This window comes from Condylura cristata, unplaced genomic scaffold (assembly GCF_000260355.1).
Source record: "Condylura cristata isolate star-nosed mole 26May11 unplaced genomic scaffold, ConCri1.0 scaffold00012, whole genome shotgun sequence".
NCBI lineage: Eukaryota > Metazoa > Chordata > Mammalia > Eulipotyphla > Talpidae > Condylura > Condylura cristata.
The window spans coordinates 18276300-18291471 of NW_004567113.1; the positions used below are offsets into that span (position 1 = coordinate 18276300).

Sequence of the window (15172 nt, forward strand, 5' to 3'; positions counted from 1 at the left end):
GGTTAATTTTTCTGCTCATCAAATTTAAGAAACAATCATTTGGAGGGAGGTAGGCGGGACCAAAATATCAGTTTCTCACTGCAAGTCATTTTGTAATACTATAAATGCTTGTGGAAATTTCTAAGAACATTTTGTAATAGGGTCAGGATTTTGCTTTACTGTTCTATTGTCATTGGTGTATTTTCAGTTAAAAACAACATAAAAGCAGGAAACAAGTAGTTATATCTCCCTTTGAACTTGAGCCAAGATGGAAAAGAAGTGAATATTTATTGACTGTCGTACATAAACCAAGCTTGTGCAAATAAATGCTATACATGTATTTAAAACCTCATCTAATCCTCACTTTAATCTTACAAGGTATAGAAAGAGAATAAAGCCTGAGATCACTCAGCAATCAATAACAACTTAAATTTCACTTTACTTTTTTTTTTGTCTTTTATACATCCTGCCCCTTGGAGACTGTGATGCTTATTTTTGTCAATTTACTTCATGATTTGCATGTTGGTCACTGTTAGGCATAAAATTCCATAGTTAAGTCCTTACTTTCATAGAATTTACAACATTCTTGAGGGAGTAATTCTTATCAAATAGAGGTAAGAATTTTGACAAAAAAGAATACGAGGGAATGCTGGATTCTATTTTATACTGGTAGTCAGGAAAGGTATTTTGATAAGGTAACAATTGAGCAGGGACCTGAAGGAAATATATCTTCTCTCCCTTCCCTCCAGAAGATCCTTATTCCAGGTGGAGTAAGCAGCAATGGGATTAAAGCTGGAATGTGTTACCGTTTTTGTCATAGTTCTGAAAAGTATAACAATAAGCTGACCTTTCTGATCTTTTCTGTCTTTAGAAGTAACAAAGATCCTTCTGTTTGCTGCACAAGCATCTCATCACTTAGTGCCTCCAGAGGTGAGAACTCTTAAACCGTACTTCTTTCTGAATCTAGTGTGTGCATTGCAGGGCCTCTATTAAGTATATTATGGTGGCTTTTCCCAGAGGAATTACTGTCTTCTCCCTTACTTAAGTGACTAGTAAAGACTAATTCATAAGAATTTACATAGACATTTACAGCAGTTCCATGGTTCACTTGTACAAACAAGAAAATTTTCTATAAAAGGGAACTTGGGGGCAGATTTCTAATTTGTTTAATTGCATATTTTATAAGGGGTGGTCAAGAATACCAGTAAATTTTTTTAAAAGCATCAGTAAATTTAAAGTTAATAATTTCTGTCTCTGATAAACAAAGAGTATGGTATTATCCTGGGTTAAAGAAATGTTTTGAACACACAGAAGAAATAACATTGAGAGCAAAATTTAACCTGAGGTTAGCCGAGAAGGTTGAACCCAAAAGTGGTATTTTTAGCTCTCTTTTGATTGCTTAGTCTTAATTGATTCTAATCCTAAGCCCAAGGTGAAGGGCTGTTTTCCTGCTGTGAATAACTTGTCTCTTCATCCTCGAGGTTCTAAGTGGCCTCATTTTACCAGCACTCATTTCTTTTTCTTTATTCCCCATTCAGATCATTCAGTCATTGCTCATGACAGTGGCCAACAATTTCGTTACCGACAAGAACTCTGGAGAAGTCATGACAGTAGGGTATGTGGGGTGGCGATACTGCTGGGGGCCACGTTTGCTGAACATTCCAAGGTGGAAGATCTCAGCTGGCAGTGTGGCCTTTAGAAAAGCAGTTTAAGATATACTTGTTTTCTCAGGAGACATGGTGCTTTTATCTCATGGCCAGAATTGTGAGGACAGCCCGAGAAGATATTTGTGTAATCAAATTTTCTTTTCCAAAGACAGATTATTTGGCAAACTCATTTTTTTTTCTCTTATCTCCTACACTGAATTTATACCTTTCTGTGGAATAAATGATTTGTTACTGAATCATGCTTGAATCCTAAGACAGTTTGGTAGTCCTTTTGATCAATTCAGAACCACTTGATGAGCGTGAACAGTGATTGTTTAAAGTAGAGATAACTGAGGGATGTGCTGAACTGCTACTATTCTACCTTGGAAAATACTGCTGCCATAACAGCCCTGGCACCCTCCAGCTTTACTTTTTCAGCTGACTCCCTTCTCCCTAAGGATTGTTCAGAGAGGGCACTTCCTTACTCTACTAGCAGAGGAAATGGCAGTGGACTGTTGGGGATAAAAGCCCTCTGAGGCTGCCTACCCTCACATTCTCTACATTCACTACCACATTGCAGTTCTTGAAACCCATGCTCTAGAATACCCAATTTATATTCCTTTTGAAGTCTTGTTGAGGAAGAGTTGTTAGAGTGAACTGTTTGGTTGTTTATTTGTTTGTTTGTTTTTTAAACTCATTTTTCCTTTTCTAGGATCAATGCTATAAAAGAAATAACAGCTAGATGTCCTTTAGCCATGACTGAAGAACTTCTCCAAGACCTGGTTCAGTATAAAACACACAAAGATAAGAGTAAGTTACGTGTTATTCACTGTAGACTAAAGAATACGGAGTCACCACCATTTGTTTCAGTAGACTGATTGCTTCAGAGCTGCTTCTTAAAGGAATTGTCTTACAGATGTGATGATGTCTGCCAGAACTCTGATTCAGCTCTTCCGAACACTGAATCCTCAGATGCTACAAAAAAAGTTCCGGGTAGGTAAAGCATGCAATTGTTCATCTAAAAGTCTCTGATAGGGTAATAACTACAGTTTGAGTTTTAGTATTTGTACTGCTCCCTGACAAGTTTGTTGATATGCACAGTTTTTGTTTTCTATGCTCAGAAGATAATGTATGGAATACCATTGCCTTAAATGTTTTAGAGTTGGCATGTACTGTTATATGATGACTGAGTCTTAAAATCTGTCGGGCTGTTTACTATGAAATGTTTTGACATCATCAGATTGGAACCATAAAGATCATTCAGTAGCTAATGCCAGTATTGAGCAGGGTATTTCCCAGCCATGTACCACTGGTTTGGCAAAGGAAGACACAGTGTACAGGAATAGGTCATATTGTACATCAATTACTTATGCTTCACAGGATAATGAAGCTTTTATAAGACTCTCTCCCTCCCCACACCAGCAAGAGGAATATGACTCACCGAAGGCTAACATAACATTTTTTGGCAATAAATTAAGTTATATACATTTTTCAAGACAAGGCTGTTGTACACTTTAATAAACTATAATATATTGTAAACATTTATGTACCTTGGGAAACCAAATAAATCTGTGACTCACTTTCCTGGAATATTTGCTTTATTTTGGTATTCTAGAAACAAATGTGCATTATCTCTAGTGTGCCTATATGTAGTAGAAAGATCTGTGAGGTCTTTCTCCCTAATAACTGCCATTTTCCTGACCTGGAGCAGAAAATAAAATAGTGGACAGAGAGCTGGGTGACCTAAGGAAGTGTACATGGATACCTTTTGTCATCTAATTCCAGTTTTTGTAGGCCTGTTTTCTTTCTGTTTTTCCATAGTAATAGAGTGTAGGCCAGAGGAGAGGATTCACCAGAGACAGAATGAGGGGCAAAACAGCAGATTTACTGAAGTACACTGCTGAGGGGAACAGTGAATAAGACAGGAGAGGTCCTCTGTGCCATGTGGGTTAGCTCCCTGGCCAGGAATCAAACTTGTGCTGCAGTGACTGTCAAGAGCTTGAAAATACTGAGAGTTAACCCCTAGGCCACCAGGAAGGCCCTGTAGTTCTCGCTTCTAAATTCATAATCCTAGAGAATTCTTTCCATGCATGATGTTTTGAAATCGAAGCACTTTATTAAAAACAATTTCCCTTCCTTTAGGGTAAGCCTACAGAGGCCTCTGTAGAAGCAAGAGTGCAAGAATATGGAGAATTAGATGCAAAAGATTATATTCCAGGAGCAGAAATTCTGGAAGTTGAAAAAAAAGAAAAGAATGCCGAAAATGATGAAGGTTCGTTTTATTTCACCATTATTCAGACTTCTATATCTGTATTGATCTTGAAGTTTTTATGCTCTTTAAACATTCATTCAGCAGGTACTTATTGAGCACTGACTACTGGCAAGCACTGATAGAAGGATCAGATTCAAATGGACGTGGCTCTTGCTCTTAAGGAACTTCCATTCTAGTGTAGGGGATGTCTTTTCAATGTCCTTGAGGGTGACTACCCCTTAATCAACTGCACACTAGACACTTGAAAAAGATAGTGTCTTTTTTGTTTGTAGAAACAAATAAAGAAGTAATGAAGAGGATTAGTCCTTAGCATGGTCCAAAAGTCTGTTGTAGGGAAGTCCTTTGATGAGCTTGTTGAAGGTTGAATGAGGAACTCCATTCTGATATGCACAGTTAACTTTTGTTATATTTGATGCTGGAGTGATCATCGTTCTGTTGTTTGTTTATTCGTTGTTTAAGCAGAGGTTTCCTAAGCATCATGTGTGTGCCAGTTACATCAGTGCAAATATGAATGAGAGGGTTTCTGCCTCTGGGGACTCTTCATTAACAGCTAACTAGTAAACAGGCTTTATTACTAGTTTTATTACTAGAGTGGGGCATAAAGAAGGTCACATCCACCTCAAAGGTTTGAGAAAGCCTCAGGGAGATGACCCCAGAGCTGTCTCTTGAATGATAAGCAAGAAACATTAGAATAGTGGAGACTTTCCAGACAAACTAAGTGAGGTCCCACGGAGGGCAGGAAATGACTACAGTACAAGGCATTGAGTAGAACATAGCAAAATATCAGACTGGAATGGAGTTGGGAACTTGTGCTAAGTGGTTGTGCGTATTCCATGTTCAAGAGCTGGGACACAGTCTAATAGAACATGGGGGCCCCTGAAGTACAAGTATTTGTAGTTTTGAAAACTTACTGTAATGGCTCCATTACAGACTCCAGTGCCTCTTGATTAAGATGTGTACAAATTTCTTACACAGACAGAATCTTTTACCTCACTTCTCTATTTTTAACCATTTTCTTAAAACATACATAAATATACTTTGATAAGTTAGATACTTGGTATGCAGTCAAGGTAAATATACAAGTGTGGTTTTGGTGGACTCAGTAGTTCTTTCTAGAACATGACCTCTACCGTCAGACATAATTCTCGTGATTTCAGTGTCAGCTGCTTTTAGAGCCTGTTCCTCTTCTGTTGAGTTGTGAGGGCTAGAGAAGGTGATGGTCGGGTTTGGTTCAGGGCGGGTGCTTGTCAGTGCTTATTTCATTATCCCCCACACCTTAATTTAAAAGGATGTGTCTTACTTAACACTAAATATTTACCAGTGCTGGGTCAGTAGTCTCTTTTTTTGAGTTTCATCACCTTCCTCTTACTTGATTCACCTCTGCGAGGACAGTATAAAACAATAGGAACAACAGTGCACTCTGGTTTTCTCAGATGGGTGGGAAAGCGCCAGCCTCAGCGAGGAGGAGGGGAGTGACAGCGAGTGGGTAGACGTGCACCACTCTTCTGACGAAGAACAGCAAGAAATCGTAAGTTCTAAACTTTCCTCTTTGACGTACTTCATTCTGATGTTTATTAAGACTTCATTTGTACTGAGCCTTTTTGAGGTACTCAGCTCTCCCCTGAACTAATAACCAATGGACGCCTCTGTGCTGTGCTTTCAAGTCTAAGAAGCTGAACAGCATGCCCATGGAGGAGCGGAAAGCCAAAGCCGCAGTCATCAGCACCAGCCGAGTCTTGACTCAGGAAGACTTTCAGAAAATCCGCCTGGCCCAAATGAGGAAAGAACTGGATGCTGCCCCTGGGAAAGCCCAGAAAAGGAAATATGTTGAAATCGACAGTGACGAGGAGCGCAGGTGAACATCCTTCCGCTCGTGCGGCAGTGAAAATACTAGGGAAAGGAACTCCACCCGGTCTCACGTTGTATTTTTCCCTTCATCCAGGGGTGAGTTATTGTCTCTTCGGGACATCGAGCGCCTTCATAAGAAGCCAAAGTCTGACAAGGAAACAAGACTAGCAACTGCAATGGTAAATGAGGCTTACTTGGTCCCTGGTTCTTTTAAACAGAAAGCAAGTAAAAATGAAATAAGAACTAGAACTTGTGTTACCACAGTATAACAGTGGTTTTGGGGTGTTTTTTTTTTTTTTTGCTTTGTTTTTGTTTTGTTTTTAGTATTTTAAGGAAAGTTAAAATCAATATTATACATAGATAGGAAATGCTCAGATCAGCTTCTAAAGTCAGAGAGCAATGCAACATCCATTTGAATAACATATCTCAAAACTACTAGAAGAGCAGGGGGATGTGTATGATCATTAATGAAAAGCCAGAGACAGTGAAGTCTGCCTCCAGGAAGTGGAGGCTCTTTGTGCCTTCGCCCTGCTGCCTTTCAGCTTCGTTTTCTGTCTTACAAATGGCCCTACTTCTCCTGCTGCATTCTATTAATAGTGAAACCTGTTTGGATAACTCTAAAAAAATGTTCTTTCTCCTCCACACCTTTGCATATATTATGCCTACTTTCTGAAATGCCATATTTTCTTCTTCCTTTAACCCACTGTGAATGTCATCATTCTGGGAGAAAAAAAAAAAAAAAAAAGCTTATGCGTGGACCCCTTGCTTAGTTCTCTGACTTTACCAGACTAAACTGCAGTCCTTTTCTTCTGTGAGTTCCCTCTGCTGCATTGACAAGTCACCAAGGCCATCTCTCCTGGAGACTGACTTGCGGGGAGCAAGGGCCATCCATCCGCCTTGTGTCTTTTCAGCCCGGTGGCGCTTATGGCACACAGGAAGCATGTGTGTTGCCTAGATAACTACTGAACGTGTTATGTAAGATGGAATTTCATCTTTTTGTGCTGATAGGCTGGAAAGACAGACCGAAAAGAATTTGTGAGGAAGAAAACCAAAATGAATCCATTTTCCAGTTCCACAAATAAAGAGAAGAAAAAACAGAAAAATTTTATGATGATGAGATACAGCCACAACATCCGGTCAAAAAATAAACGTTCCTTCCGAGAAAAGCAGGTGAGTTCAACTTGAGCTTGTTGACAGAATAGTATTGTCATTCTTAGCTTTTGTTATATGTGAGGGGAATTGCACCTTCTAAACACTTTGTATTATGTGTATTTTAGGATTAATAGGGAATGTTACTGGAGAGCATGGAGAGGTAGAAAGCAGTCAGGGTGTATAAATCCTATGTCAGATTTGGCTGAGTCTCAGCTCAATCCTTATTCTCCTCTATAAAGGAGTGGAAGGTCTTGAAGGCCATTACTGTGCTGACACTGCGTCTGTAAAATAGTGTCGAGATGAGCTGAATAAGCACCAGTCACATGGTAAATTCTCAGTCTCAGGGAAGTGGATCAAACAGCACTTCTGTTGTTGACATGAACCTTCCTTTATGTGCAATCTGGCGGAGTCTGTGTGTTTAGGCATTGCGGTTTCATTTTATCCACTTTTGAACTTTGCTGCTACACCTTTACTTCTGTAATTCATTATAGTAAAACAAAATGTATATTTTTATATCATCTTCTACTGGGAGTATACTAGAATGCATCTAGATGCTTTTGGAGAATCTCTAGGAGATCAGGTCAGGGATGAAGTCCCACCTTGGAACCAATGTTCCTGAATGCTACCCAGGTATGAGCCTCCTAGGCCTAAATGCTCCACAGCGGTGTTCCCTCTGTTTGGTAGTCTAGTCAGTGTTAACTGGAGTAGGGTACCATTTAGAACAACCTGTTTATCTTCTCTGTCTAGTTCTAAACTGCTTCCAGCATTATATAGAGAAGAAAAGGGACAGTATTTTGAACATTGAGTTGAAAAGATACCATTGGAAGTATTAAGTTCTCTGAATTTCTGCCAATTTAAATTCATAGCTCATTTGATTAAATCTATTTAGTTGATCCTTCACCAGTCATAAGATTTTAGATTTGAGGAATTGGAATCACCCAGTGAGGTTTGTGGCCTTGCTGCGTTGTAGCTAAGGTTGTTCCTCCACTCCCTGCGTCCTCTTTTTTAGCATGCCTTTTTTGGGCATGGTAGAGAAGACTTGCTTTTTGAAGTAAACCTTTTGAATCATAAAACATTGTTCTCAACATTAAAGCATTTTTAATTTACGAGTAAATTAAGTGTTCATGGGGCTCAAAAATGCTTTTGCCTTGCTCTCCAATTTTCTTGCCATTTGGAACCTGAAGTCAATCAGAATTTCTATGTATATTCCTAGCCCTATATTTTCTTCAAGTTCTCTTGTTTATAAAACTTGATACTAGGATATTTATTTGGCATGATTTACTGACTTACTGATTCCCTTTTGGTACACATTTATATAATCAAGTTAGTATAGTGGGGTACCGAAGGGTTCTGCTGTTTAGATATTTCCTTCTTATCTTCCAGCTGGCACTACGAGACGCACTTTTGAAAAAGAGAAAAAGAATGAAGTAACTTCTAAGCAAATTTACCATTCCAAGGAGAATGCTAACTTTGAGTGATTACTCTGAAAGTTAGTAAATCAACAATTTTTGTTTACATGAAGTCCAGAAGCACTGTATTATGAAAACCACAGTGGACTTGACAGCATTTTGGTGTTTTTATTTTGGAGATGTGTAATGGTTGAATTATTTGAAATGTAAAATGTAGAAGTGTTGTAAAATCACTTTCACTTTGCATGCAAAAGACGTTACTGAGTGCCTACCCATTTCACTAAAGATGCAAAAATGAATGGACCATACCCTTCACTGAAGGCATTCACAGGCTTTTGGGGGCAGAAGGAACAGATGTGAATATGTGTATTTATAGTGCAGTGTACATAGTTCTGTAATAGAGCTAGGGCTGTATGTCTGTGGGGCTATGGAGACCTACAGACTCACTCTGCAGGGTATAGGAGTTACATATTCTCCTAAAACAAACAGGACGATGTTACAAGAGTAAGAGGTTCTTACTTGTAAATAGGCTTACCTGCTGAAAACAGGTCCCTGCTGTACAGGTTTTGGGTGGACAGTTTAGCTCTTAATCTATCCAAAAGATTTAAACATTATTTTGAATGCCGGGTATAGGTTTTTAAGTTAAGACCTCGCTTTTGAAACTGCCTTAAGTATAGACAGTAATTTTGAAGTGTCCTTGGTTCGTCACTTGTTTACCTATTTTTTCATAGAGGAAAAGAAAACAGCAGCTTTCCTTCACCTTGTAATGTTTTTAACCCACTGTTTGCCTTGTCTCAGTAAAAGACTTCTGATGTCAAAGTAGGTACTTTTGTATATGCTGAGTTGGTCTTTCCCAGGGCACAGTTGGTTTCAGGGGATACAAGAGCCATCGTCAGTCTCTATGAAGAAGTGGTTACATTTGGAAATAGTTTGATTCTTTTTGCTTGATGTCTTACATAATATTGTGAAATGAGAAAATTGCTCTGTTACTTCAACTAGGGTAAAAGGCAATTTTCTGCCCATTCAGAATTACAAAGCAGCTCCTAAAGCCACTTACTGTCCTCTTTCTGTGATCTCCTATTTACTGTCTGAATTCAACGTTAGTTTTATTTTAATGAGACTTTGTGACTTTCCTCAAAGCACTCTAGGTTGCTGGGGATTCATTGTGAAGGCCTTGAGATTTAACAATTATATTATACTGCGCTGATGAGAAGAAGCTGTCAGGAGCAGCCCAGGCAATGTCAATGCTTCTCAGGAAGAATCTGATACAAATAGCATGTTTCAGACCTGGAACTCCTCTTTTTGCGTTTTTGATCTGGTTGTCTCCTCATGTGTCTAGATCCAGAGAGCTGTAAATTCAGCTTGAAATGGCAAAGCAGTTGGGGTTGAGGGACTTGTATGAATTGTGATGCTGCCGGAAGTTTCATCCTTCCCCTAGACTCCTGTTTCACTTAGCTGCCAAGAGTTCATTCTGTGTTCTGACTTCTGTTTCTCTACCGTGGTGTAGCTTCCTCTTAATTTGGGTTTATATGCAAGATAGAAAGTTACCTACCTTAAAAATGTAGTCTTAACTCATTTCTTTAAACGCATAGAATCATTCTGGTTCCTTTATTATTTTGTAAGTCTTCTCTTGAGAATAGTTCCTGCTAACTATAAATTTGAAGATCCAATGCTCACAAGTTGGATGCTACCAGTAGAGGCAGAGTGACTTTTCACAGTGACTTTTATCCTAAAAAAGTCACCACGTCCCAAACTTGAGATTTTCAGTTTCAGATTTTTGTTAAAACTGAAAACTGACCCATTTCAAGAATGAGCTCACATTGACCCATTTCAAGAATGAGCTCAGATTGTCCCAAGCTCAAAATATACACAAAGTGATGCCTACATTTAGAAAACTGATACATAATGCATGTGATCTTGGCAAGTTCCACTAGAAAATAAGCTGCACAAAGAAGAGCCTGTTCTCTGCTGTATCCCCAGAGCCGTTCAGGGCTTAGCCGTAGGTGCTCAGCAGATACTTGAATACATGATTTCATTGTCAAGTCAGTGTCTATAAATAGAACGCCTACCTCATGGATTGTTTTCAAATTCTTACCTATAAGCACTTAGCACGGTATTGACAAGTAAATATTCAGAAGTTTCTCATCAAAGATCAGGTTTCTTTTTTTTTGCTTAATTTACTTGAAGTGGAACTAGAGTTACAGTTATTAGAAATATTTGTATTACACTGCATCCATTTAGAAGTGAGCTAGTTTGAAATATGAATGTACATTGAAATCTAATGTAAATGCAGTATATACTGAATGCTTACTGTGCGCAAATCACTCCACAAGGTGCTGTGTGGATTGCAAACACGATGTTCATGTGGTGGAAAGTTTCAAGCCACCTAAGGAAACAGACTTACAAAGTGCTGTAGTGCAAGACTTCTTACAGAACTACAAAAAGCCATGGCTTAGGCCTGGGAAGGGACAGTTCAGCCTCAGTAGGGTGCAATAGCTGTTTGCAACAAACTGGTGCTTCTGATCAGGAAATATTCTTGATTTTGTAAAAGAAAAGGTTGTGGCTTACAAGTATACATAATTTTTTAAAAGATTGCTTATTATAAATTTTGGTTTTATTCATACTCTTACAACTCTGGACATTTATAATCTATATAGTATTACATGGTAACTCCGTACTAACCAGAATCTTTAATCAGTTGCAATAGTCAGTTCTTCAAACTGTTTTCAGTAACTATGGTTTTGTTTTTTTAATGAGATAAAATTGGTTTACAACAGTGTATATGATTCAGAGGTATAGGATCACACTTCAGCCATGTGTTACCACACCATACCCACTACCACTGTCCATGGGCCCCTCCCTCTTTACACTGCTCTCCCCGCTGGTGATCTGCTTCTGTAGTTAGATTTTTTTTTTTTAAGATTTTTATTTACTTATGCATAAAAGAACTGGCGTATAGGCCAGAGGTGCAGGGGCAGTGAGAGGGGATTCACCAGAGACAGAGTGGGGAGCAGAACAGGCAGATGGATGAAGTAAAATGCTGAGGGGAGCAGCAGGCAAGACAGGAGAGTCAGCTGTGCCATGTGGGTCACTTCCCTGGCCGGGAATTGAACTAGCGTTGAAGTGGCTGCAGATAGCCAAGCAATGCTGTGCCTTAACTGGTTGCACCACCAAGGAGGGAGGGCCCCATATAGTCAGATTTCTAAGGTTTGATAAACACCTTTTCAGGTGTTTTATCAAATGATAACAGTTCTACCAAGTGACACACTTTGTATAAAGGCAACTAAAAATTGTTGCTTATGTACTTCAGAATATATTTTGTGAGGTATTAAAAAGACTTGAAACAAATAATAAGGCAAGGCTTTGTCTCTTACAAGGAAACAGCCCTTGGGAGGAATTTAACCTTTCCTACTTCAGAGTACTTGACCTGCATTTGTTTTAAAATGTAAGCAAGAATGGAGTATAGCAAATTCTGTACTATTCTTAGTGTATATATTTGCATAGAGCACTTGTGGTCTTTTTTTCTGCACATTCTTTCATTATTTTGTCAATCTGATCTCAGTGAAATGGTTAAATTGATTTACCCACTTGATGAAATATTAAGGTAGCCATTAAAATATAGTAGGAAATATAAGTGGAAAGATCAAAATTCCAAAGTATTATTTCGCTCTAATAAGAAAATGGAAAATAATAAAAGCTCAAGAGGAAATAGCTCAAAAATTAAACAGGTTTTTCTTTAGTGTTGGGATCATACATGATGTTTTATTTCAACTTTACTTTCTGAATCTTTTATAGTGTACATGTTTTTACTTCTGTCATTGTATAAGAAAAAAAATAACTGAAGCCAGGGGAATAAATTACCTTAAGACTTACTCTTGTGAACTTTCTTTAAAATCAGAAGGGGAATGGCCCAGAGTCTCAGTTCCTCTAGTTCCTCTAATTCCCTAGAATTCTTCAGTATTTCTTAGAACATGACAACCGACTCCCATGAGCAATGCAAGAGAAGTTACAAGGAGGACGTCACCCTGTACTTTGGCCTGCTTTTGGAAATCAGACACTGATTTCATTCACTAGAAGCAAGCCGGCAGTAGAGGAATTAACCTCCAGTTTTGGAAGGGGGGGGTATGGGAGGGATAGGTTTGAAAACCACCACACTGCCTTCAGATTGAACAAAATGAGATGCCAGCTGTAAAGAATGAATACTGTGTTCCTGAGACGTTTCCTTGCATGGTCCTCTGAGTTGCTTTTTAAATTTTAGGTTCTGATCCAACGATAATAACAGCACTTCTGAAATCTGCACAACAGAAATAGCAGGAAAAAGAGGGCTGATAATTTTGTAATTTATTTATTTTGCAATTAAAAAGTTCTTATGAGATAAAAATCAAGCATTTCATTAATTTAGGATAAAATAAATACCCTGGAATCTGTTATTCTGGTGATTGTGACTATCCCATTAAGTATCTTTACAGTAGTTACCTACAAGCTTGAGGGAATCTTTTGTAACCTTTTCTTGGTAGGAATTCCAGTTTTTCCAAGTTCTTCCCTCTCCTTCAGGTATTCCACTTGCATTCCTCATGAAAAGCTGAGCATTTCAGGCTGCTAGATAGCTCTCTAATGCCAAATTTTTCTTTCCAGCATTTTAAGCCATAAGTATCCCAGTGTCCTGGCAACATTAGGTAAAATCTTGAACTTGTTCAAAACATGTCTTGCAAAACTTTTTCTTCATTTTAGGGGTCAAAATATCTTTTGACATGCTGATACGCCACAGGATTATGGCATATCTGTTTGGGCCAAGTTTCATAATTCAAATCTTTAGATCTTTGTTTCGAATGTCCTGTAACACGCACAGCCTTTGACAATTAGAATAGATTAGTATATAAAGTTATGTTACACTAAACTATAAATAACATTTTTATCTGGATTTATTTATCTGATACATCATATCATTTGTTTTAAAATCCATTTGCTTTCAGTTTATTTCTCTTTAATTTATTCAACAATTATACTTTTTGGTCATTGGAAATTTGTTAGTCACTTTTTTTAAAGCTTTACTTATGCATACAGAACTGGAGTACAGGCTAGAAGTGCAAGGACAGTGAGAGGATTCACTATAGGCAGAACGAGGAGCAGAACAGGCAGATTGACAAAGTATAGTGCTGAGGGGAGCAGCGGGCTGGTCAGGAAAGGTCTGCCGAGCCAAGTGGGTCACCTCCGAGGTAGGGATCCAGCGAGCGCGCTGAAGCAGCTGAGGCCAGCTTTGCAGTGTTGCACCACCAGGGAGGGCCCTATTAGTCACTTTTCTAGACACCTTAGATACTTCAGAGAATAAAACTGAAAAATTCACATTTCAGTAGAGTAAGACAATAAATGGTAAATATCAAAAAGATAAACTTTGAAATGCAGAACTACCATGGAAATAGACATTCTTGTACACATATTTCTACATCTTTGGTCTGTAGCTTCTTAAGGAAGTTCTATGAAGAGGGGACTCTTGAGGGCAACGTTATGGTGAACTTGGGAGGCTATGGAAAGGAATGACCAGTCATGGCTTCTTTAGACATACATCACATTTCTCTTGTGTGCATTCCCTCATGAGCCTGAAGTTTCTGTGACTGAAGGTCTTTACGCGTGGACTCTACATGAAAGGCTTCTCTGGCATGAATCTTTCCACACAGCTGTGGGTTGCTGCCTGGAATAAGCTTTTGTGACACTTTGCACAGATAAAGGGCCTCTCATTACTGTCTCCACTGAAGGCTTTATCTGAGAGCAGTACCTGAAGCTTTTGATATGCTTCTCACATTGTATGGCCTGGAGGCCCTCTGGAATATTTCTTGATTTCTCCTACATAAGCATTTCCCTCAATGCCTAGTGGGTAGGAACAGAACAGGTGACCTGGTCTGACCTGGATTGAACCTCTGATCCCTCCTCCATAAGGAGATAAGGGAGTCCTTCCAAAGACCTTTCCCCCTCCTTCCTCCCACCCCACGTCCCTCTGGGCCTGAAGGTTACCAGAGCTTCCCTATTGGAGGGGAAGCTTAAGGCATAGGAGAGTTTTCTCCTAGGGGAGTAAAAAAGATATTCCATAGCTTTGTCTAGTAATACTGTCATTTATATGACAAGTTGTCAAAGAAAAAAAATGCTGTCATTTTCTTTATCTTCTTATCCTGTTTCCAGGAAATTATCTTGAGGCATCAAGGACGGTGTCCCATATTCTCCCCCATTAACACTTTGTTAGATAAACAATGAGAGAAAAGAGCTTCCTATGTGGCACATGTACACAGCTATAGACAAACTCTTGCCATTTGCATCAACATGGATGGAACCAGGGATGTGCTGAGCAGCATGTCAGAAAGACAAACAGCAGCTAATTTCACTCATATGTGACATATGAGTGAAGCAATAGATCAAAAACAGTGGAAGGAGGGAAATGCACTGGACTATGGTGATGGCACACGGGTGATTTGGTGATAGGAAGCCCATGGGGATTGCAACTGAGATGAAAAAAATGCACAAAATGATGTAAAAAGCAAACAAAGCAATAGAACAGAGAAAACAAAACCTTGGGATTTGACTGCTAAACTGAGATTACTGAAGTGGGGAGGGGTCTCTGGGGTCTATGGTGGAAGATATGGTTGCTTTGGTGGTGGGTGTGGTATGTTGCAACCTCTGGCTTCTTCCCAATGTTACATACATTGAAGAAGTGTCAGTCTATATCCCTAATTATACAGTGTTGTAAAATACTGTATAAACTTAAAAAAAAATTTTTTTAATAGGAAAAAGGCCTTCCTGTCCTTGTAATGTGGCTATGTTTGAGGTTGAACTTAAAACTGCGTAATTTGGGGCTGAAGTCTTGGCTGCTGTGTGGC

At 38.9% G+C, this 15172-nt stretch overlaps 1 protein-coding gene across 1 annotated transcript in view; it reads left to right on the top strand.

Annotated features, from left to right (window-relative positions):
• Positions 1–11267, top strand: part of SDAD1 (SDA1 domain containing 1) — a 28231-nt gene extending 16964 nt beyond the window's left edge. Inside the window, 11 exon segments of the mRNA XM_004681204.2 lie at positions 732–749; positions 854–909; positions 1518–1594; positions 2338–2435; positions 2542–2618; positions 3768–3897; positions 5331–5425; positions 5562–5752; positions 5840–5924; positions 6754–6915; positions 8281–11267. Coding sequence (XP_004681261.1) covers positions 732–749; positions 854–909; positions 1518–1594; positions 2338–2435; positions 2542–2618; positions 3768–3897; positions 5331–5425; positions 5562–5752; positions 5840–5924; positions 6754–6915; positions 8281–8328 — 1037 coding nt within the window. The 3' untranslated portion in view covers positions 8329–11267.
• Positions 11268–15172: the final 3905 nt, after the last annotated feature.